The sequence below is a fragment of the Platalea leucorodia genome (assembly GCF_965183815.1).
Source record: "Platalea leucorodia genome assembly, chromosome: 2".
NCBI classification, from domain to species: domain Eukaryota; kingdom Metazoa; phylum Chordata; class Aves; order Pelecaniformes; family Threskiornithidae; genus Platalea; species Platalea leucorodia.
In genome coordinates, this window is record NC_138824.1 from 15,863,784 (window position 1) to 15,888,819 (window position 25,036).

A 25,036-nucleotide genomic window follows, 5' to 3' on the forward strand; every position below is an offset into this window, starting at 1 on the left:
TGTTTGGTTTCATTGTGAGTTGTTGAAGCTTAATCCCAATGAAGTTTAGATGCTCTGTTAAATTGAGGTATCCACAAGTTATGGTCTTTTCTATAAACCTCAGCCTTAAATGTTTTTAAATGTAACCCGTTTCAACAGAATTCAACTCCTGTTGATTAACCTCTCAGAATTCTAAGCATGTTTTGTGAGAATGGCTATTCTTTTTTAATTACTAAATACTACCTTGTAAGCAGAAGTTTCAGCAGCATCCTTTATCGTACCACTAACCAGTTGTTCAGCTCTCTGATTGTAGAATATTGATTGCAGAAGGTGATCACTCATAAAACCATTTTTATAAATGTTCCATAAAAAAGAAGAAAACCCTAGGTCATTGTCTCTATGCACTTTCTGAGAAATGACCTTATTTTAAAGAAAATGATCTTTTTTTCCAACATTGGTTTAAATTTAAAAGAACTAGATTTAGTGTTCTGTATTTCTTCTATGGATACAAGTTAGTATTTATATACTCCGTAAGTTACAAGAAACTGTACCATGTATTATATAACATTTAAAGCTCTAGGTGATATACTTTATTTAATCTAATAAAATAATCAGCATTCATTGATTTTTTCTCTTTAAGCTACAAGATACTTTTCCACAGTACAGGAAGAAATCTGAAAAGATACAATGATAAGATATTAATAAGCTATACTCATTTAAATTGTTAAAATTTAAAGTATACATTGCTCACTTTCTAATAATGTGTTTTTCATTGTATCTCTTTCCTTTATCATGGACAAAGCTGTCTGCAAAAGAGAAGGCAGAATAAAATGGATAGTCTTGTCTGACAAAATCTCAAGCAAAAAAAGGTTAATTATAGTACAAGTGGTAGAAAAGGATGTTATTATCATTTGCATATGAAAATGAGTCTCCTTATGTTGTGCTGTCAAAGACTTTGGTAATTTTAAATTCCAGCCATTAGTAAATGAGAAGGCTGCAACACATGGTAACAGACCATTTTGCAGGTACATTCCATCAATCTGCTTTCCTTTATTCTAGGCAACTCAGTTGCAGTAACTTGCTCTTCTGATTACCATTATATTGACACAAATATTGTATCTACTAAGAATTAGCAATCTGTTCAAATACTTTTATTGTTTAATACATAATTTCAATTTCATAGTCATACCTGCATACATAGAAATAAATTTCTTAGAGTAATAAGACAGCTTTGTAACTAAAAAGTAACTAGATGTGATCACGGTTCTGTTTTGAACTGTAGATGTTTTGGTGGGAACTGGCTTGGTGAAATAGTTTACACAATATTTCATCCCTTGATCTGAGATTTTAGTTGGTCAAGATCAATGGTAACATGATATAACTATTCCTCAAATAGCATTTGCAGATATATATTAAAAAGTAAGCCCATTTTCTAATAGAAAGATTGACATTCCACAAGCAGGCATCATCCCTTAATAGCAGTCTTTTTGGCATTTATTTGGGGGAAGGCAGAGGACCCATCTTTCTCTCTTTGAAGGAGATTCCATATAGCTGAATTTGAAATGATAACATAGTTGCATATTGTACTCCTGTACAAATATAAAAAAAGATTTAAATTTTCAGAGCTGTTAAAGTTTCAGAGCTGTCACCTGAAATCACAAAGTTTGTGAAGGAAAAGTTTCATGAGAGTAGTTCTTGACTAAATCCTTGTTTATCTGTTGTGTGCGCAGTAGTTTTACTCTTGGGAATTCACAATCAAATAAAGCAGTCAGTGGAGGATGCAGGTGCACTCAGCAACTCTGTTGTCATGACTATTTTAAAACTGGAGTAAACACAGGGGCATTCTGGTTTAGGGGTTTAGGGTTTTTGTTGTTCTTAGTAGAGTTCTTGGTGAAGCCTTTGTCACTAAATGTTCAGGTACATAATTGAGGAAAAAAAAAAACCAAAACTTTGAGTCAAAGCAGAAGAGTTCTTAAGAGTGATAGGAAGCTTAAATCCCCATTTTAGGCATGTAAGTGATGCTTAAAGGCAGGAAGGGTAAATACCCTCCTGCTCTATAGTATGTTTCCCAGCGTATTCAACTGAATACCATAAATAGCAACTTAATTAGAATGTGTGCCCTTAAACGGAGGAGAATGCATAAGAGCATATTTGTAGGCAGTGATATTTTTATATTGTTTATTCCATGTAGTCACTCTGAACTGGGAGTTACAATCCAATGAGGAATCTGTTCTCTACATCTGAGCTTGAGTTTCAAAATTCCCATCAAGTTTGTACTGTTGTACAGTGTTGTATATGCTTTTCCTTACACATACAATGTATTTTCTTATACGTTCTCTATAATTACCATTTTCAGTGTAATTTTAATATTTCATGATCCCATATGATAACTTTAATCAACTGAAATTATCTACATGTCAGGCAAAATGCAGTAAATAATTTGGAACTAAACCAAATATTGTTCATTATTCAGATATGTAGATTATCAGGATAGAAAAAAGATTTATTCAGTCATGTGTATTCATCTGTTTTATGAGGCTGAGAAAGTCAAAATTGATGGTTTGAATATATCAAGAGAAGAATCCATCAAGTAAAAAATACAGTAAGATATTACTAGAATCATAAATATAAATTTGTGGTGCTTATTAGCTACAAATTTGTTAAAAATATATGTCACCCATGATATCACAATACCGTAGAAATGCAAAATTCTTAATGAACTTATTAAAGGTCAAAGAGAGTTGTTATTTTTTTGTATTGTGCACTTTTGAGGCCACATCTGAAGCGTTTGTCCAGTTCTTGGCTGTTCAGTCAAAAAAAACATTGCCCAGGTTGCCCAGAGAGGTTTGTGGAATCTCCACTTTTGGAGATATACAGAACTGGAGTAGACAGTGCCCTGAGCAACCTGACCTGTCATTGAATTTGGCCCTACTTTGAGCTGCAATTGGATCAGATGACTTTCAGAGGTCCCTTCCAACCTAAATTCTTTAATTTTGTAATTTAGAACTTCTCCACTGTACCTTTTGGGTCAAATCTGCTCTAATGAATATGCACTTGATGTGTACCATTTCAGTGTAGTACTTCTCTCTTAAATGTTAAATATTCAGTAGTGATAGATCTAGTTAATGGCCCTGAAAATTCCAAATGTTTCATGTATTGCTTAGGCATACATAGTGGCACTTACTAAGATCAGCCAAGAGAAAACAGACAAATTGCAAGAAGGGAAACTGATTAGACATTTGGAAGGAAAAAATCATGTTAAGGGTGGCCAGAGGCTGGAACAGATGGCCCAGAGAAAGTTGTGGAATCTCTATCATTCAAGATATTTAAAATATCATTCAACATCCCTGAGCAACCTGCTGTGGGCTGGCCTTTATTTGAGGGTTGGGAGTTGGCCTAGAAGATCTCCAGATGTCTTCCAACTCTTAATTATTCTATGATTCCATGATACCATAGGATACTTTAAAATTTCCTGCAGTAGGTATCAAAATGACATAGATACTGCTGCTAAATGTTTAGTTTTATGAATAAATTATTTCTATAACAAAAATAATTTTAAAACTGAAGCCATTGTATCTAAAAACAAGAAAACAAAAATGTATTTAAAAATAAAACAAAAAAGGTGTGCTGTTTAATAAAGCGTGCAATATTTTTTTGCTAAATTACTCCATAATGTCTGTTTCTCCGGGTTACTTCCTGAGAACAGGTTTGAATGAAGCTCTATGCCATGCTTCTGCTCTTCAGCATTCTCTTAGCCCTCAAGTGTGACAGGACATCTGAAGGAGACCTACAGGCTTGATGATGAGCTGTTCTATTGGAGTTGGCCACAATAAAAAATTTCCCTTTCTGGTTTAAAGAAAGGCTTTATGGGCTTCAAATAGCTCATATACTGTAATTGAGGTACCTTCACTCCAGATGCCTTGGCTTTACTATGTAGGAACAAACAACAATCCATACCAGCTTATTGCACCAATTTAAAAAAAAAAAAATCTTAATTAATTTCTGTGTCTACACAAAGTTATGTTTTGTTGAACAAAACATTTGATAGTCTGAGCAGTAATCCCATGTTGCAGTGCTGTGTTCAATGGAGTGTGAGTAGCTTTGGCCTGAGCCAGCATGGTGTGTCCCAGGACGCCGTGTCGCAGACATGGTCATGCAATCATATAGTTCCTTTGTTTAGACTGGTGTTGCATCAGCCACTGTTTCCATTCTGTGATCTCTTTTTCCTTGTAGAAAAATATATTTCCTTTTTTGCCTTTTCATTGTGAGATATTTTGGGATATGTACACCACAGAGTTAAACAATTTCTCATTAGATTGCTTTAGTGGGTTTGATAAACATTGCATACATATCTGAGAGTTAGGTTAAGCCTTAATAGTTGCTGATAGAGGAGAGTTCTGTGACACAGGCATGGCTGAGAGATTTTCTTTGAATTTTGACAGCCTCAAGAGAGGGTGTTAATACAAAATAAATGACTGGTAAACAGTAAAAAAAAAAAGAAAAAGAAAAAAGAGAGAGACTGATGACTGCAGTCCCAGGGGTCATTGTTTTAGAAGAGGAACAAGGACTGTAAGGGAGAAGCTTAATGGAAAATCTGTGTCTCATGGGATGTTGACCAGAGAAAATGAACCATAGCAAAGTAAGTAGTTCTCTGTTGCCTCTCCTTATTGTAACATAGCCTTCAAGCTGGTACTATAAAGCAAATTCCTGTGGTGCATCCCATCATTACTAGTGTGTAATATATTGAGTATACTGTACCCCTCTTTAGCCACAGCAGCACCATGACAATATATGTTTCAGCATCTCTACTCCAGAGCTCTGCAAAGGAATTATGTCTGATGTAGTCCTGACTTTGTCCAAGGATTATGGTAGGCAGTCTTGTCTGTTATCTGCAAATGAATATTTAGTGCCACTGTTTTCCCTGCCCTGCAACTTCTTACCAGTGGAGGTGGGAAGTAGGACCATAACCTCTTTCAGAAGGAGAGGACACTGAAGTTTTTTTCAATGTGTGTCCCCCTTGCTCTGCACGTTTTGTAGTTTCTGGTTCTACCAAGGAATAGTTCCAGCTCTTCTACTTCCTTAGCCAGTTATGCTCTACATAACTGCAAATGCATTCTAGCACCTAGTAACTGATGTATTTAGTTGTGGAGAACGAAAAGACTAGAAGGCATGAAGCATAAGAGTATTGTCTAACTGGACTCATATAGGAAATATCTGAAAGTAGATATTTTTGGGGTACATCAATCATGAACTTGTCAGTATGATGTTACAGTTCTTATGCAGCATCATCATTCTTGTATCCTTATTAAATGTAGGAAACAGCAATTCATGGAAAGTTAAGCTCCTGTTTTGATAAGAATAAATTAATACAGTAACCAGAATGAATCACATTTGCTAATGCTTCCCTCAGCTGTGCGTTACTGCACATCTGCTTCTGGCACATTGTTAGCTAGCACGTTGCTGCTAATGGACTCAGAATTTTTATGCTCTAACACTGTACTGTTGTGTTAGTATTCAGACTTCCTGAACAAACAGGGGGTTTCTGAGGCCTGTCAAACTGAAATAAAGAAATAATAGGATTTTACTTAAAGCACTAACCAGCAGTTTTGGTCTGCATGCTAGAAAGGAAAAGAAGAAAGGAAAGGAAAGGAAAGGAAAGGAAAGGAAAGGAAAGGAAAGGAAAGGAAAGGAAAGGAAAGGAAAGGAAAGGAAAGGAAAGGAAAGGAAAGGAAAGGAAAAAGGAAAGGAAAGGAAAGGAAAGGAAAGGAAAAAGGGAAGGAAAGGAAAGGAAAGGAAAAAGGGAAGGGAAGGAAAGGAAAAAGGGAAGGGAAGGAAAGGAAAGGGAAGGAAGAAGGGAAGGGAAGGGAAGGGAAGGGAAGGGAAGGGAAGGGAAGGGAAGGGAAGGGAAGGGAAGGGAAGGGAAGGGAAGGGAAGGGAAGGGAAGGGAAGGGAAGGGAAGGGAAGGGACTATTTTAAAACAAAAATAAGACTCCAAATTAAATTCCTGTGTGATTTACCATTTGAAAGATAGCATGTACTGCTGCCTTATCATATACCTGAAATCCTGCAGTATTCACGTGTTCATTTACTAAAGGATAACTAGCTCAAGAATAATAATTTCACATAAAAAAAAAATTACCACAAGGGAGCAAATTGTTGTATGCCAGTTGCTCCTGAGAAACTATGTGTTACCCCTCTGCGCTCAATGCCAGAAAAAATACCTCTATTTCATTTCTTCGCAGTGTAACACAATTGCTCCTGCTGGCTTTTACCACTGAATGCCAACACTTAGGAGCACACCTGTGGAACAGCTGCTGCACTGTGAGGAAAACAGGAGTCTAGCATAACTGCTTGATTGACCTTTGCTTAATCTAAACTCTGGTTAACTGAATACTTACTCCCCTAGCAGTGCTACTCACCTTCGTTTGCTCTCACATCCAAAGTCCTACATATTCTCTAGTAACTTTTAATCCCTCTAAAACTAGTGGAAAAACAGAATTGTACTCTATGTTTTCTGGCTATGCATATTCATGTAACGCTGAATACAATTTCCCATCTAGGCACAGAAATGAAATCACTTCTGTAGTGATTTATATGGTTTTCTTTTGCAATAAAAGTTCTCTTCTGGGACCACACCAAGGGAAAAACACGGTAGAAGAGAATACATTTGGAATGAATTAAAACAGGTGAAGGAAAAGTACTTGATTCATTGTAGAGGAGTTCTGTGATCCTGAAGTTGTATAAATGATAATTTGAAAATCTGGCAGCCTCTTTATTCCTTCCACTGTTCAATATGAGGTGCTCAGTTTGCTTTGGGATTATAGAAGATAAGGAAGGCTTCTCTCTGAAAATGGAATAGATGCTTCTTGGATGTTAAGATACATGAAAATATATTATTTGAACCACCTGAGACTGCACTTAAAGATTTATTTCTGTAAAAAAATAAATCCTTTTATTATACCAAAGAGAACCTCACATTAATTGAAGTTTTGAAATATCCTGCTAGGAATTGCTTTGCAAGCATTTTGAGTGTTGCTGGTAAGTTTTTATATTATGTTTATAATCATCATATGCTAAATTAATCTATCATGGACAGTTCACACTTAAATTTCTAGTTTCATTGTTATAAGAAAGATTCAGGAAATACTGAAATAAGGAAATATTGAAATAAACAATTACAAAGAAGAGTGTATGATAATTTTTTATTTTATTTTGTAATATAAATCTTTTCAGGGTTAGGATATTTGGACTTGTAGACCACATTATTGGTATAATAGAAATTATTGATACAATGTGAATTTATTTTTAAAAATAAGCCATACACCATTTCAGCTTTCATATGTCTTTTCCCAGATGTTATAGCTGCCCTATCTAACCAAAGTTGTATCATTAATTCATATGCTGAAAGCTGCTTTTATTGAGTTTGTATCATCTTGACTATTAGCTGTTTTGAAGAAGAAAAACAAATTCTGAATTGCAGCAAACATGTTAAAGACCATATTATGGGAGGCAGGAGTGAGGGGGCAGTTGGGAAAGCATGGGTATTGGCCTGAGCCACAAACAGACAGGTAGCTAGATTTCACACCATCTTGGAGCTGATGGTAGTCTTCCCACTGTAATCCAGCTGGGAAATGACAAACGCATGGATTATTTTGGCATACCTGGCAAAGGCAAAGTTTTCTACTGAGTTGGTGGTGGCCCTTCAAGAAGGCCCTTCAGACTGAAATGCTGCATGGCCATCCAAGATCAAGAAGAAGTCAAACAACTTTGTATTGCTTTGATAAACGAAGTCAATGTATGTTTTTATGGGAGTTGGGACAGGAGAGGGAAATGAAGATATTATAGCTAATCTGTTACAGGATTTCTCCTTTTCAAGAAACATCACTTCAGTCTTTCTACAGCTTAGCTTAAACTTCCTTCCCTTCACGATCTAATCTCTTCCAAGTGGTATGGCAGTGGCAGTGGAGGTGCTAGTGACAAATGATCCATTTAATAGAGTGTTCTTGTCTTTTGCGATGTAGCACTTCACTAACATGCTGCCATGTGGTCATATAAGACAAACAGGAGAACAAGCACAAGAATATTTTTTACACTTGTGTTGTAAAATACGTTTTATTATCATTTTTATTGCCTTTAAATCTTAAATCATTTATTAAACAGCTGTAAATGAGCTATGTCTTCAGCTTTATGTAGAGCAGTAGAAGCAATTACAAGTTTTGCTTTTGTGATCTAATGAAAGTTTTTGTTATTGTGTATTTCCTAGTGCTACTTAATTATATGAGTTCAGAATTAATATCACCCATACTGGTCTTTTAATTGGGTGGAATATAAGCATCTATGTTCCTGACAGTGTTTCTCTTTAGCAGTTACATTAAAAGTTTATTTGATGACAGCAATAAAATGATTATATTAAATACAAGTTGAAATGATTGTGTCTACTTTTATTACACAAAACAATTTACAAAATCTGTCCTAACCAGAATGCAGAGTTACTGCTATATGATAAAAGATATTGTTATATAAAGTCATTAAAAGAATCATGCAGACAAGAGTCATTAACTGTGTACATTTAGCTAATGAAAATGGAAAGCAAAAATCTCCTAACTGATTCATAATCATTTGGGTTGAAGGCTCATAATCAGTGATGTGACAGATTAAAAGATCACCAATTAAATGTTTGAACATGGTGGAAACATTATGGAGAAGTGTCTGACACACTGACAAAATAAAATAGAATTTACAGAGCAATATTTACTTGTATTTTGGATGATTTTGTCACTTCCAAGATGCTTCTATGGAATTACTCATCTGTCAGCAGTTGAAAGAATAAAGTACTTTTTAAACAAGATATGGATGCCTGGCAGGTGCATTGTGTTATGAGAGTGTACCTTCCAAGATTTTTCATAGCTTCCAAGATTTTTCATTCAGTGACTAGAATGATTTTGTAATCTTCTAGTAGCTGGTATTTAGAAAGGAGTGTGGTTTGCCTTTCTCTGTTTAGCAATAGCATGTGGAATCTTAGTCTCTGATTATTCTCTGGCTTGGTATTAAACATTAATCTTTCTGTGCAGAAGCATATGGCTTGCAACTACTTATAGAGCAGGTTCTACAGTAACTTAACATTTATACTACAGTACCATAGTCAGGACTGTGACTATACTGTGTAAAGAAATTGTACCAAACATGTACAGTATAAAAGTTTCAAAACATAGGATTTTGCGTGTGGACTGTTGCATAACCACTCAAGTACCTAAATAACTCATCTGAAGATAACAAATTTTTTAGTCTGAGATTGTTAGTGTTTTGAGGATCAAACTTGGATTTCATTACTTAAGACACATGGTTTATCAAGATTGCAACGCGTGTCTCTTTTCTCATGTTGGCACATAGTGCATTGCGTTGATGGGAAATTCCAAGCTTGCAGCTCCTAGTGACAGGCTTCATAGCTGCATGTAAGACAGGGTGAAAGAAGTAGGTTGGGGCATGTGTTCTGTAAGGATAATTGAGGCCAGTTATTCCCCCCACCTCTATTAGTTTCATTTATTACCAAATATAACAGAGGCCAGTTTTTATCTTACCAGAAATTCTGTGAATTCATGTCTCAAACTAATACACTAAGAATGGCAGCATCAACCTAATACTAAGAGATACTTTCAAAAAAATTGTTGGTAAGTACTTATAAAAACTCTTACTGCAGATTGAAAATCAAGTGTTTCTTGAATTTAATATGTAGTTTACATGAAAGAATGATCTTAAGGCATACTTGAAAGGGATGCAGTTATTTGCCTGAACTTAGTAAAGTAAGACAGTAATGACAACCATTTTGATGGAAGACATAAATCTGCTGTTAGTAAAGGTGAGATAGGGTTTCACCAGAATGTTAGAAATGTGATAAAAGTTTCATTGTACAAAGTGAGCTGCACGGTACAAAGAATGGAACAGAAGTTTATTTAGAATGGATGAGTCACATTACACATAAACTGCTGGTTTTCTTTATACTTCTAAATGGTGTTTAAAATATTCTGTTTACCAGTGAAATAATTGAAATTAATATTAATCTTTGAGGTTACAGTATATTTACACTAACATTTTTCATTAATCATAATAATTGACAAACCCACATTAACTCAAAATGTTGAAAAATCAGGCAATAACTTCAGGATTCTTTGTTTTCCTTTTTTTTTTCCTCATTTAGAATTGGGTAGAAAAAGCAGAGAAACAGAAACTACTGTCAGACACCCTTGACCTTTCAGAGCTATTTCATCCGGACACATTTCTCAATGCCTTACGCCAGGAGACTGCAAGGTGAGGGAAAAATAATCTACTTATTTATGTGTGCTAATGTGCCATTGTTCCCTATGCGGGAAGATGGTTATTTCATTTTCAGGACACAGATGCAACAAATCGTGTCAATTGCTGTCATTAGTCATCTCATTTTTATTACTTGCACTGAAGTAGAATAGCTGTGAGTTACTTGTTTAAATGCTGATTATTTTTTTTATTTTAGATGAAATTACAAATGTATTTTTCTTCAAAGTAAAACGTAGTATGATATGGTACACATTGAAAACATGTAGGTTTTGTTTTGTATTTAATTTCCTGTTGTTATATGTCTCTTAAGATTTACTGTATATATGTTTCCCTTGCAGAGTAATGAGCTGTTCAGTGGACAGCCTTAAATTTACGGCATCATGGAAAGGGCGAATACAGGAAGGCAAACTCCAAGTTAAGGTATTTTACTAGGGTGTTTTACTAGAATTTTACGAGGATGTTTTATTAGCATAGTCCAAGTCATCTGTCCATAAACTTTCTGGAAAATTGAGCTGTAAATACATTGGCATACCTGAGATACAAAGGCTGGTTAATGGTATACAGCTACAAAAACGATAGTGCAACAATTCCGCAGAAATGGGAGAAGGAAAACAGTTATCATTTTACCCCTCCCTAGTCACAGTGCTAATTTAAAATTTAAAATTTAATCTTATTCTTGCTCCATTGTCTTCAACCACCTCTTAGATAAAAATTTAAGCTGCAATTCCATTAATTAATATCTAACTGTTGTCCAGAAAGTCATTGTCCAGAAAGACTTGTGGCATGTAGCAGAAGGAAATAGACATGTAAATCTGTAAGTCTAAGGCCATGTGTTAGCATTTGTCAAATCACTGACAAGAGACTTCTAAGGAAGTAAACAAACAAAAGTAAACTATAATATAACTAGCTTTTGATATGATAAAGACCCAGCAATTTTTTAATGAACACAAGCCTACAGCCAGCAGCCATAAAGTCACTTTTTTTTTTTTTTTTTTTTTTTGCTTAGACAGCAAAGCAGAGATGAATCCTCAAATAGTTTAGTTTAGCTTCTTAACATTTCAGGTGGCACTGCCACTTTGGCTGAATCCAGATCTCTTTGCACCTGTTTTATACTTAATTTTGTAGGGAATTCACAAAATAAGTTTTCTATGCTGTGTCTTCCAACAGGTATCTTGGTCCCATGATAATACCGCACAACTCAAAGTGCTGTGTTCAGCACAGAGAACAGCACTAAAAACTGCATTCTTACAGAAACGTGGGTGAATAATGCAGGGGACTCACCACACAGCTATGTGCTGATGTGCAGCTAAAGTAGAGAGATTGCTAAACTAGGGGAGAGAAGGCAAGTGGCAGGGCACCTTCTCTAGTCTGATAATGCAGGCAGACACAAGGCTGTGGGAGATATTAGGGTTCTGGGTTGGCTGCTCACACCATCTAAAATTATTAATACAGAATGTGTAAGAATTCATATTCCTAAAATATTAATAGATCGTAAGGCCAGAAAAGATAACTGTAATCATCCAATCTGACCTTTATACAATACAGTCTTTTGAACATTGTTGAATTAATTCCTGTTGGAACTAGAGAATATAATTTAGAAAATTATTCAATCTTGGTATTTAAATAAGAGTAATGGTTGCCTGCTTCATTTAATGAGAAGCAGATGGGAGTCTAGAACCTGGAGATAAATAAACCAAGGGACTTTTAGGGCAGTTTGGTTCCCTAGGATAAACCTGGGGTATGATAAACCTTGGAGCCTGCAAATCACATGTTCCGAGGTTCCAGATTCAGCCAAGACTTCTAAGTCCATGGCAGTGAGCCAAAATTGAGTTTCACATCTCAGACCACACATTCTAGTAGGCTAACTATCAGCTGCAGATCCTAGAAGCCTAGACTTCTTCAAAACCATCCTACCATCTTTGAAAAATGTCAGAAGTCAATGTCAAATACCTGAACTCCATGCATGAATAATATTACCTAAATATTTTCATATGCTAAAAATATTACAGTATTTTACAGTTGCTAGATTGAAATAGCTGCTTGGAAACTAAAGAATTAAAGGGTAATTAGAGGAAAGAGTTTTATAACAGCACTCCAGTTAGGTGTATTGAAGCATATAATTCTTTGTTATATGCAAATTTATGTGGTAGATTTTTGGTAATATTAGAATACACTGTTAGCAGTCACTGTTATAAGTAGGCAAAAAGGTTAACATATATTCTCTATTGCTTTACGAGAGTAAGTCTTATGTTCCAAGAGGAATCAAAAATAAAATGAGAATTTTGTTTAAGAGCAAATTTTCTGCCACAGGGATAGGAGAAGTAGTTAGGTGAGTGGTTATTTTTAACAAAAGGTAAGAATCCTGTCAAGTTTACTCACTTGATTTGAATATTATCCTTTTCTCAGTAAGAGCAATATTCAGTGAATCTGTATTAGTAAGTATTCACCAGTATCTTCACTGCTCCTTTGAATCTTTGATTTGCAGAAAGGCTTTGGAACCCTTTGCCATGCTGAATATTTAGATTCCTTTCCTTCATGCTCATGGAGAACTGGGGAGAAACTTGCACATTAGTAAAGCTAAATACCACATGGACTGTAACTAGGGCATAAAAATGACAGTGATTCAGCAAAATCATCCTCTAAAATGTGTCTTGTTTGGTAAGGATTCTCTGGATTGTATGTTAAGCTTGGTTCACATGAGCAATATGAATTTTAATACTGGTAGAGTTCATGTTGTATCTGCAGTTTCAAGAATTCAGACTAACCTTATAGAATGGGGAGCTATTTTGAGTGGGGACTCAAAAAAAATTCAATCAGCAGAATAGATAAGTCCTTAAAAACATGCTGTGGTGAGGTAGCTGGGACCCTGTTTTATCCCACCCGACTTTAGATACCTTAATTGGAAATTGGAGTTTACCAGCCTCATTTTGTCAATGAAGACAGACATGCACCAATTCAGGTCTTAAATAACTTTCAGGAGATATACCTGTCTTTCTCCACTGGTGGGAGAAAACCTACAATTGCTATGGTCCTACCATAGTAGTTTTGGTCAATTGCCTGAAGGTAAAAGGGTTTTTTTAAAAAAAAACTGTCACATTCTGGAAGTTTAAATAAACAGGTATCATGGAAACATAGCGTTCAGGAAAGCGTTATTTAAAGATTTTTCAGAATTTATGCAAAAAATATGTGAAGTTTCTACAATGCTGTTATGAAGAACACCAGTTATCTAATTGATTAAAGATATCGTCATTGTATAAAAGCACCAGTGCTGATAAGAAGATTTCCTTTATAGAAAGTGTAATACATGAATGGAAAATCTTACATAGGAGTGAAACAGAAGAAAACAAAGTGTAATCACAACAGGATGTTGTAAAAACAAGGTGGAAAGTGTTAGCTAAACAATAACATGTCTACTTTTGCTGGCTTAGGCTACACGTGATCCAGTTAAATATATATGATCCTCAGTGAACTGGGCCACTACAAGTTTGACACTGTATCTCAGCCTTATATTTAACTGTTACTTCCTCATTGGATATCCTTCTGTCTGCAGATAAGGCTACTAAGAAATTTTTCCCATTTAAAAATTGATTTCATAAGTGAAAGGAGGTCTATTTCCATTTCAGTTGTGTGCAGATTAAGATAACTGAAATAAATGTAAAATGTTTCTTGGCATCCTACTGTGTACACATCTATGAATGTATTTAGTTAATAGTATAGATGGATAGACATACTTTTTTGTCTGCACAAACACCTTTTTTTTGTTCCCTTTGGAAATTTTATTTGCATTATGATTTATTGTGTTTCAGTTTAGAACCTGCCTGATCATACAGCTCTTTGTCTATAAGATAAACTCAGATATAACCAATCCTGCTATTTTCCTTCCCCTGGGCGACTTTCAGGTCTTCAGATTATGTTTTCAAAGTGGCATGAACATACATTCATTTCTCTTTGCTAAGCCACTCTCTTCTTATGTAAGATAGATCTTCAAACTATCAGACAGTTTGTGATAAAATAATTGGTAGAATTGGTAAATATTTATTTTTGGCAGAAGATTTAATTTGTTGATACTGCATGTTCCTTCTTCACATGATTCAGGTTTAAAATTGGATCTCTCACATCCCCTACAAGAACCAGATCATGGTATAGGCCATTCTGAGGTTTTTCAGTCTCAATTGATGCTATTTCACGTTGTGAGACTTATTTCCACTGAGAGACTTGATTCTGTACTCACATGGCTGGGGAACTCTGTTTTGAGATATGTGAGATATGTGGGATATATGTGGGATATATTGAGATATGTGTTTTGGGATATGCTCAAGTCCCTGAATCAATGGATTTGATTATTCTAATAGAATATCTTTGTTGAAGGATTGGAACAATTAGGAACGCGGATGAACATTGAATTTAAATCTAAGATTCACACATACTTTGTATAATTTTCTTAGTCACACTGTCAGTTACTGACTGTTTTGAAGACACGTTCTTTGAGATTTTTTTTCCTTACCTTTAATTTTAAAAGTTTTTGATGGCTTAGAATTTGTTCTGATAAGGAAGAGAAGGTGGAAAGCTCATTATGATCTGTACGATGAAAATGCTTTTTCAGTCTTCCTGCACTTTTAAAAAAATGGCATCCTGCTTCAGCAATTGTAGACATTTGGAATGATCTTTGTGTGCCAAAAATTTCAAATAATATACTCTGTGATCGTCTGTAAGTCAGAAGTACGAAGTGCTAGAACTGTCGGTGTAACTACAAAGTAGGCAGAGGAACACTCAATCAGGCCAAGAATACACTCGAATCTGGGTGGATTATCAAATCTGATGTCAAATTATCAGTGTTAATTCAGGTGATAGTTTAAACGTATGATGTAGAGTAGATCTCTCCTAGTAGGATGTGATGAATATTTGATTTAGAATCAATCTGTATAAAATTATGCTTTCTTTAATATCACTTCAGATTGCTTTAACAAAAGGTACTGAAAATGTATGGCTATTGCAATATAATTACATATTGATATGCAAATGCATCTCTTCTGTTTGCTTTGTGCACTGATTGTGCTGTTGTACAAAAGAAGGTGGTGATTCCTTTTGGCATTCCATTTTCTGTTATTGTAGAAAAGAATGAAAGAAAGGAAGAAACATGGTAAGAGACTTTTTGGGTAGTATGTCCAATGAGCTTGGCTAGAGCTTCATATAGTGAAAAACGAAAATTTATTGCAAGGCTATAATATTCAAATACATAATATCAGTATTAATATCAAAACTATGCTCTTAGCAATTGACAGAAATACTATTATAAGGCATCCTGACAGGTTTTTTTTACAGTATACCTCCATCCTGAAATACCAAGAAATTAATGATGGAGGCCTGTAGAGGTAATGAAGTGAAAATATGACTTCCTGAAGTCTGCTGTAGTTTATATCATTTAATGGGAAATTATGGCATTAAATACTAAAGAAAAATTAATTGCAGAGAATTTGAAATTTTGGAAACAGAGATGCTTTGGACCATGGTATCTGCACAGTTTCTACAAACGTATTTTAAAGAAACATAACCCGTAATGTGTAATAGTAGCTTTTTTGAAACTAGACTAGTACCAATTGTTGCAAAATGCCAAATACTTTGTAAGAATTAAAATTTTAAAAATTATGGTCAACTCCAGCCATTACTCTGAGCTGAGTTGCAAAAATACTATGCATGCTAATTATAGACACTGTGAAATCCATGTCCTTCATAGTAGTTGTAATTTCTCTACACCGTTTATCATAGAAATGAGAACATAGCTGTGGGAGTACCTAGCCAAACAGTATCTGAAAAGACATTGTTCCAGTGTTTTATTTTTTTCAGTGTCTTTTAATATTGAATCAAAGTCAAAATTTTTGTCTTCATCTTCAAAGGATTTTCTAGGATTGGTTGAAGTTTTCCAGATCAAATGATGTTATTTTACATAACTATAATGTCAAAGGAACTGCCAATATCAAAAGAAGAAATGTGTGTGCAGTAGAAAGAGATTTTTCAGTAGGTGACCCACTTCTATAGAAACTTCTTATAGAGGTGTTCGGGATGGCCAGACCTTTGAATACCCTAACAATAAATTTTAAAACCTCTTCATCAGACCAATCTTCCCTCAATAACTTTGCCAAACTCACATATTTATCAAATTAAACTCCATAACGGAATGCAGGAAGGGCAGAAAGAAGAACATAGGAGATGAATCTTTAATATTTGTGTGATAGAGATAAATAAGAGCTTTGAAAGCATTCACTCAGAAGTGTGGTGAGATAAAGTATAAATCCAGGACCAATGCATATAATAAAGTGAGGCCTTAAGTATCAATGTGAACAACAGAGATCAGTAAGAAGGAGTCTGTGGGAAAGCCTCAGAATAATTATTAGTAAGACTTTGTTCCTTTTGTGCCTTTTATCATATTTTTCATCATATTCTTTGTTCTTGCAAGACAGAAGAAGTGGCACTGGAATGTGTATAGGCTATCATTAAAGACTATTGACACCCGAACTTCTCTTTTACTAGATAAAGCCAGCTTTTTCCAAAATCTCTCTGTGTGGAGAGATTTTGAGTTTGAAAAGAAATCGTACAAAATATCACATGTTATCACTGTACCTTAAAAGCAACAGACCTGAAAATCTTAGGGAAGATTCAAAGGAAAGATCACAATAAAGTTGGCAGGAGAAGGGAGAGTAGTGTAATTCAGGGCTTTAGTGTGATATTATAACAGACAGATGATTCTCAGATTGTAGCTTCTGTTAGACATCTGTTCCAGCTTAAGATTTAGCCTTCTGAAAAGCTGCATGAAAGTTATTACTGAGTAAAGTTTTATTATTGCTAAAATTGAAGTTCTCACTTCAGCAGGCCAAACTGACTATTATTATTATTTATACTGGCAAACTATTATTATTTGTACTGGGAAAATAAAATGATCAACAGATATTGAAAATTTTATTTGGAGGAAATCCAGAATAGATATCATTGTCGTTAATTTATGCAGGACTTCAGTGAAGAAAAAAAGGGACTGTTCAGTTCAGAAGCTGAAAGTACTTACTAATTAAAAGAAAGTGCTTAAAGCATGTTACATATAAAGCATTACAGTTACTTATAGAGCATATGGGATTCTTATTTAATTTTTCCAAACAATAGTTTATCTAAGAAATCTTGAGTTATGTTAAATAAATTTTTCTCTCATATTATTTCAGTATATTTTGTTTGCCTCTGCAGAAGCTGTGTAATCGCACATTCCATGCTTTGAAAGCTGCGCTCAGACTTCCAAGCAGGAAGTCATGCTTATTTCAGTGATTGTTCTTCTCTTCTTCTTGACATTGTAATGGTTGTGTACTTGGCTGTTGCTATCATATTTCCATTAATCTAATGCCAGGGAACTGCAGTTTCATAAATGATGACATTTACAGGTATTTTTCTCTAACATTTCAAAGAATGTGAACCAAATCAGAGGAAGTTCACGCCGACGCGTGGTCCAGAACTTGCTTTTAAGTCATGTTTCCTATTCTCATACAGAACATTACAATAATTAGTTTCCTGTTATTTAAAAATTTGGTCACAGTAAAAAGGATCACCATTTATTAAAGTACAGTGTAATCATTACTAACACTTTGAGTCTGTTATATATGTTTGAATATTTTATATTTCCGCGGCAGATCAGTGGCTTACAACTGGAAGGCTGCAGTTTTGATGGAAATCGACTTTCAGAAAATCTGCATGATTCTCCCAGTGTGTCATCTGTTCTCCCTTGTTACATGGCCTGGATTCCACAGGTACTAAATTATTAAAAGCCCTAAATTTTCAAGACCCATAATTTTCTTTTTTCTGTGTAGTAGCTTTCCAGTATGATGTTGCTGACCTGTTTTCCCCCTCATTTAAAAATAAAAATCCCTGTCTTTAATAGGAAAAGCAGTTACTTCTTTTATATAAAACAAGATCTTATTATAATTATGTCAAGATTTTTTAGCTTCTGTTCTTTAGTTTAAGACAAGGGCTTTATTTCAGTCATAGCTTTTTTTCCTTGTCTTTCAAAAAACATTAACATATTTTCAAAAGTGTATTTAGTAAATATATACATGAGTTTTGGAGTTCATTTCTAGAATATATTTTCTTCACGTTTTAAATATTAAAATGCAACAGCAGTAAAAAGACAGAGAACATTATGTGGTCTGTAAGGAAAGAAGGCCTTTCCTCTACTTACACTAATTTAAAAAACTGCCAATGCTTGCAGAACTACATAAGATGAAAGTGAAGTAATTCAAACAGTAAAAATTGTTACTGTTTCTGCTCTCCAATAGCCATCTCTGATAAATAAAGCAAAAAATTACATAGGACTTATTCAAGGATGTGTAGGAATTACAAATTGGTATACTTACAGTCTTATAACTGAAAGAAAGCTTACTGTAGAATTAATCTCATCTAAATTTAGCTGTCTAAAAGTTAATTTCCTGGTGTGACTTAGTTGCCTTACCTCCTTCTTTGGTCTCAGTAAAAGATAGGTATCTCAGGAAGTCCATCCCATCGTAAGGTAACTGGAATAAATCTCTGTCTAGATGTGACTTCTAGAGACAGCCTAGACCGCTAACTCTGGGGGATGGAACCGTGTGTGAGGCAGTCTAGACAAAGAGAATTTTTGGACTGTGCATAAGCCAAGGACATAAGGATTTGTGGTTCAAAAAGACTTTCACAGAATGGTTTTAACCCTCAAATAATGCGATTCCTTAAAACATCAGTGGGATTGAGAAGGGTGCGAGAACATCTGTTGTGACCCAAAAAGGTATGAAAAGACGTCTTTGAAAACAAACTGGCCAATTTCTGTCCTCCCAGCTTTGGCAAAACTTAAATTCTCTGACTAACATTTTGCTCTCGGACTGGCCAGCATTTTATCTTCTTCAGTAGTGTTAACCAAGGGATAAATGTGGTAAGTATGATCCTTCTGAGAACAGCTGAGTTCTTTTGACAAACTTCTGATTATTAAGTTATTCTATACAACTCTTACAGTGCACAGACCTTCTGTAAGGATTTAAATACTGATGTTCAAAAGACACGGGAAGTTGATTTTCAAAAGGAACAACAAAATTGTTCAGAAATGGCTTACACTTGACATGCAAGGCAAAGTGCTTGAAACAGTTATTGTTTGCATGTTTCCTTTTTCCTGTTTTTAGTTATTTTCTAATATTGGAGGTTCACTAACTCACATTTGATGTGATTTGCATTAAAAAGACCCCCATTTTTGTTTCAAATTCCTTTCTGACAAGTGTGCTGCTTTGTTATTTGATTCTTGGAAATATTCTGATATTTTCCTGTTGACAGGAAGGGAGATTTTGAGTGTGACGGAAAACATGCTTAATATATATCAATTGAATCAAACCGTGAATTATTTACTCTAAATAAATACATCATGGGTTGAAACCCAAATTATATGCTGTAGGGAGTCTAGACTTGAGTCTTTGAGCTCAGTTCTATACTCATGCATAGGGACAATGCCCTGTGAAAAGTCCTAGGAAGAAACTACATCCAAGGCGCACAGTTTGTAGTACAGAAAGTGGAGAGGAGCTGTTACTGTTCTCGGAGTAGAGCATTGCTTGCTCATCAGGATACAGACTGAGAGGTAAAGCCATGGCTCCAACCAAGGTCCTTCCCTAAGCAGTGTTTGCAATATAATTCTAATCTTTGTAATAGTAGTTCTGCTAATGCAGTGCAGTAGGAAAGTACATGTATAGGAGAATAAAAATTATAAATTAATTCAACCAGAAGTTCAAAGCACTCAATTCAAATCTAAATGTTTAAAGTTAACTTGAGCATTTCCTATTTAGGCACTTAATGGAAATGGTCTGTTTTCCAGAAATGCCAAAGAACCCCAACTGCGACTGTGATCAGTATTAGTATGAAAGGCATTTAAAAAAAAAAATCAAGACGTTCTCAAATCTGCTTTTTTTTTACTAATAATGTAACTTTTTACATATGCTTGCATGTCTTGAAGTGCTAGAAGTATACAGAAAGGACTAGGGAATTTAGGCTTTTTGTTTGTTTGTTTGTTTGTTTGTTTGTTTGTTTGTTTGTTTGAAGTCCTGGTCTAACTAAGTTGTCGTTAATACTTCTGGGTTCCCCTTAATATCCTGCATTAAGTGAGGGCCTTGTGAGGCTCTAGTGTAAGGTATAGTAGCTCGCTCTCTATCAGAGAACAAGTTTTGTATTTGGATTCACAGATGCTAGAAATCATTGTTTAAATCCATAAAGTGGCCTGGAAAGTGTGGGGTAAGATTTTTTTGGTGCAGTTCCTGAAGTATCCCACTTGCAAGTACCTCGGACGCAGATCACAGCTGGGGCTGCGTTACAGGAGGAGCAGCAGGGTTATGCCGCAGGGACGGAGGAGGAGAGGCGGCAGGGCTTGCCCAGAGCGCTGGCTGCCCGGGACTCCAGCCTGCCCGGGTGAGCAGCTCCCTGCAGTGCAGTGCCGGCGCTCCCGAGGGGCCTTCTCCCCTCTGGGCACTGTTCAGCGCTTCCCTTGCCCCTGGTTTGCAGAAGCTTTGGACATGTAATTGTGGGGGGTTTTAGCTGACTGAAGATTTTGATACGTAGTTCATAGAATCACCCCTATTACTTACTTACTTGTGTTTTCGGTTTAACAAACTGGAAAGAAAAAGTAGAGGCTTAGTTATGGAGTAGTCTAGAGAATTTTCTGAAGTCTCTGCTTTGTTAGTAATCCTTCTCCTTTGCAGCCTGGACCAAGAGTCGCCTGTCCAAGCTGCAGTGTCTAAACTGTATCTTAGGATCCAGCTTTAGATACCGTATCGTTGGAGATTATGCCTTTCTCATGTTTTGCTCTCTGTTTAAGTGATAACTAAGTGCTTGTTTGTTGACAGGATGCATACGGTCCATATTCTCCAGAGGAATGTATATCTTTACCAGTCTACACCAGCGTGGAGAGAGACCGTGTGGTGACAAATATTGATGTACCTTGTGGAGGAAACCAAGACCAATGGATTCAGTGTGGCGCTGCTTTATTTTTAAAAAATCAGTAATCTGAAGCTGCATTGAATTAACTCTTCAAGTTAAGAATCATTTAAATATCTCACTTGTTTCTTATTAAAAGAAAACTTTAGATTCATTGCTTATACATTTTTAAAGCAATGGTTTATAAATTCCCCTGTTTATTTTTTTAAGATATATAAAATTAATTCTACTTGAATAGAACTTGATTGTATCTTTGTGGGATATTGTAAAAGTTAACATGGCACTATTTAGCGAACTGTTGATTTGGGTTGTTTCTCTAGATTGTAATGATGTGCTGTATTTCTTTCTCAGACTTGCTGAAATCTCTTATGTTTTGCCCATAAATATTGAATATAAATTCAAACTGAGCAATTTTTCTTTGATCGGTTTTTTTCATCATCCTTTTTGAACTGCTATTCTTATGCCTCCATTATTTAATACAATAAAACGATGAAACTTACCTGTTGTAATTGAAATTGAATGTTTTACCTGAATATAACAATCAGGATATGTTTCAGTCTGTTTTGAAGATGCTTTACTTGGAATCATATTTATTTGTATTGGTAGTAAACAATAGGAGCTTCATAAACTTCATGCGGAGTTACAAATTCAGTTAGACTACCATCATGGTTGTTACCCAGAAGTTACTGAAAAAAACATTTTATGAAACTGTACTAAATTCCAGTAAGAATGTGCACATAAATGCCCAAGATAAACAATTCCTTAGACAAACAAAAGAGGTTTTCACCCAGTTGTTAAGTGATTAACAGAGGGATATAATAATGCTTTGGGTCTGTGATGTGAGAGACCCCTGGAGTCTTGTTCTTAATGCAGGATACTCAAGTTTGATTTCACTGATTCCTGATGTATCATGTTGGAATGCTGCCATAGCTTTGGTGTGCAGTTGTTAGACAAAAGCCCCAAAGCAGCAGGAAACCCCAAATGCAGCAGGAAGCAGCATTACTGAAGAATGGTGAAGTCTCAACATAAGAACTGGAAGTGTCTCATTTTTAACTGCAATTACAGAGTCACCTCATGAAGATATTTTTAAAAGCCAAAAGCATAAAAACACTTTCTCGGTTTGCTTAGAAAACAAAATAGATGTCTTGGCTCCGATATCGCTGATAGATTTTATTTTAAAGTAGTATTTATATTAAGACTATAGTTCACTCGCTTGATGTTGTTCATGGGTGGTTTGAGGGAGGGAGGACAGCAGAGAAAAGATTGGCCACATCTCCAGGTTAGCTTCCTGAAGAAAGTCTTTTTCTCTGTTCTACTCTGTTATTCATCCCTTAAACTTGGTCTTTTGTCCTCTAGTTGGAATGTTTCCCATTTTAGTTCTTCTTCTAATAAAAAGATGTCCTAAAATAATTTGATACAAGTGCACATACATTTTTAAAACTGAATCCTATCTAAAAGCAGAATAGATTTACTTGATACTTTTCAGATAATTATCTCATCTTCCTTTATACATTTGATTTATAAATAGAAGAGTAAAAACGTAGCAAATTTGGAAAATAGTTGTCTGTGAAGTAAATTCTGGAAGAAAATGACAAAGTTTCCAACCGAACAGAAAGCACTTGTATAAATGTGTGTACAAGCTCTGTGAGGATTTAGAGGGTGACTTGTCCAGAGACAGTATTCTGTCATACTAGGCTTTCTTGGTAAAACATCACTGGGAGAGGAAACAAGTGTTACTGAGGCCAACTTTGCTTTCAGTTCCCTCAGGCACATGTAAAGATCATGTTGTAACCTTCCCTTTTGGATCCAACATGTTTCCATAAAGCAGACTGGAGTTTAGCTTTTGTATTTCTCAAAACTGAGGGATCTACTGGGTCCTACTAGTTCCAGCTTCTCTTTCGTGCACAGGTAGAGAAATACAGATATTCAGATAACTACCTATGTTAGGGCAAAGAAATCTGGAAAATAGACATCATATTTTAACCTACCTTGCACGGAAAGTAGAGACCAGAAATGCAGCAGGTGATTTTGATGAACAGTCTTGCTTTTTATGGGAAATAAAAACCTACTGTACCGGGTTGTAGAAACCCTGAAATAAAACGTTGATAGAACATTGCGGGGATTTTCATGTTTTGGTTTGTGGTTTTTTTTTCCTCTCTCCTAATTGTAAGCTTCAAAGATGTCTTTCATCCTGCCAAATGTAAATACAAATATTATTTAGGCCCTCTGATTTCAAGTCTCTTCTTTTTATACATTTAGTCAGGAAGTCTTTACTGATTCTATTAATATACAGATGTTGACTCTACCACAAAAACCAGATATAAAAAAGGCCCCTCCAGACCTACAACACTATCTTTATTTCTATTTCAGGGTCAGAAACTGATTTAATTTCTTACCAATAACTTGTCTGTATCCTAACCCCTCAGAACTGGCCTGTCTCTGCTGTGCAGGTTTGTTACCTCTTGTATCTGTCATCTCCTACTGCCTCAGATTTAGAACTGCAGAATATTTCTCAGTTCATACCATCAAGAGTTTTGTTTTCAGGACATACATTTCTGTCAGAGAGCCTTCTTTCTGTGAGCAGAAAGTACTGTTAGCCAGCTTGATTAAATCTCCTTTTGTTTGGTTTGCCTCTTGGTTTAGAGCCCTTCCACATTACCAAAACTGTCTGCTTGCTTCTGCTCTTTCTGGGTCCTTCCATGAGTGATATGAAAAAAAACCCTTTTAATGTTTAGCTATAACTGGAGCATTGAATTACATTTTTATTTGGCCAGAAGTCCTTTGGGAGCTCATCTAGGCTGATCTACATCATTACAAATATGAAAGGTGCTCTCTTCCTAGCTGTCTTTGATGTGTTTATTCTTTTAGCACAGGACAAAAAAACTGATTTAAGTAAATCTCAAGCTAGTTTGGCAGCTTGAAATCTGGTAAATTTTTAATGATGTTATATTATCATCACAAAAAACTTGAGAGCTGTATATTATGTTCACAGTATATTAAGCAGTATATTTGATAATTATTTTGACTAAAAGTGGTTCACAAATCTTTCCCTCTCATGACTCTAGTCATAACCCTGATGTTTTGGAAGGCTCCCAGGTGACCTGAAGGGGAAGAAGAGATTACTTCTCATGTGTTCCTTGATATTTATTGTCTGTATGCATTGTATGATATGCTTGCTTTCTACACAATGTTGTAATCTAAATGAAAGATACTATAGGTAACTACTACTGTATATCATAGGAATGATATTTTTGGTAGTTAAAGTCAGAACAGTAGAGTGTTTATTACCACCAAAGTGCAGCTGTATTACAAGCATAGGCCATTCAGAAGTATGAATCAGGAAACATAAGAAATAAAAACATCAGAAATGCCTTAATGGTCTGACTAGTGTTTCAACGAGTCTGTTCTTCTATTCAGTTTCAAGGGTATAGGAACTTGTAAGACTAAAATATATAAAGAGATCTTAGAAAACACATTACTACTCTGTAAACACCCTCTTTTTAAGACTTGAGAAAGGCATATCTTGGAGCAAGTGCAAATTGTTATCAATAAAAATCAAAGTGACAAAATGCGAAGTGAAAAAACCTTTAAAGAGTAACGAAACCTTTGAAAATAATGAAGATAGATTGTGCAGTAGTATCTGAGTGTGTTAAAAATACATTTTTTTTTTTTTTTTTTACAAATGCATTTATTTTATATTTAAAAAGGAACAGTTTCTTCCTTTTACACTTTATAGCAGTCAAGTATTCGTCAGGTATTGGTGCTGTCATCCGTCGGA

General features: G+C 35.2%; 1 protein-coding gene across 1 annotated transcript in view; it reads left to right on the top strand.

The window, feature by feature from the left end:
• The window catches only part of DYNC2H1 (dynein cytoplasmic 2 heavy chain 1), a gene marked incomplete at its 3' end in the record, with an annotated part of 183,148 nt that extends 161,822 nt beyond the window's left edge, over window positions 1–21,326 (top strand). Inside the window, exons 86-89 of the mRNA XM_082338028.1 lie at window positions 10,175–10,284; window positions 10,629–10,710; window positions 17,958–18,074; window positions 21,168–21,326. Coding sequence (XP_082194154.1) covers window positions 10,175–10,284; window positions 10,629–10,710; window positions 17,958–18,074; window positions 21,168–21,326 — 468 coding nt within the window. The remainder of the gene's footprint in view (window positions 1–10,174; window positions 10,285–10,628; window positions 10,711–17,957; window positions 18,075–21,167) is intronic.
• Between the last annotated feature and the right edge of the window lie 3,710 nt (window positions 21,327–25,036).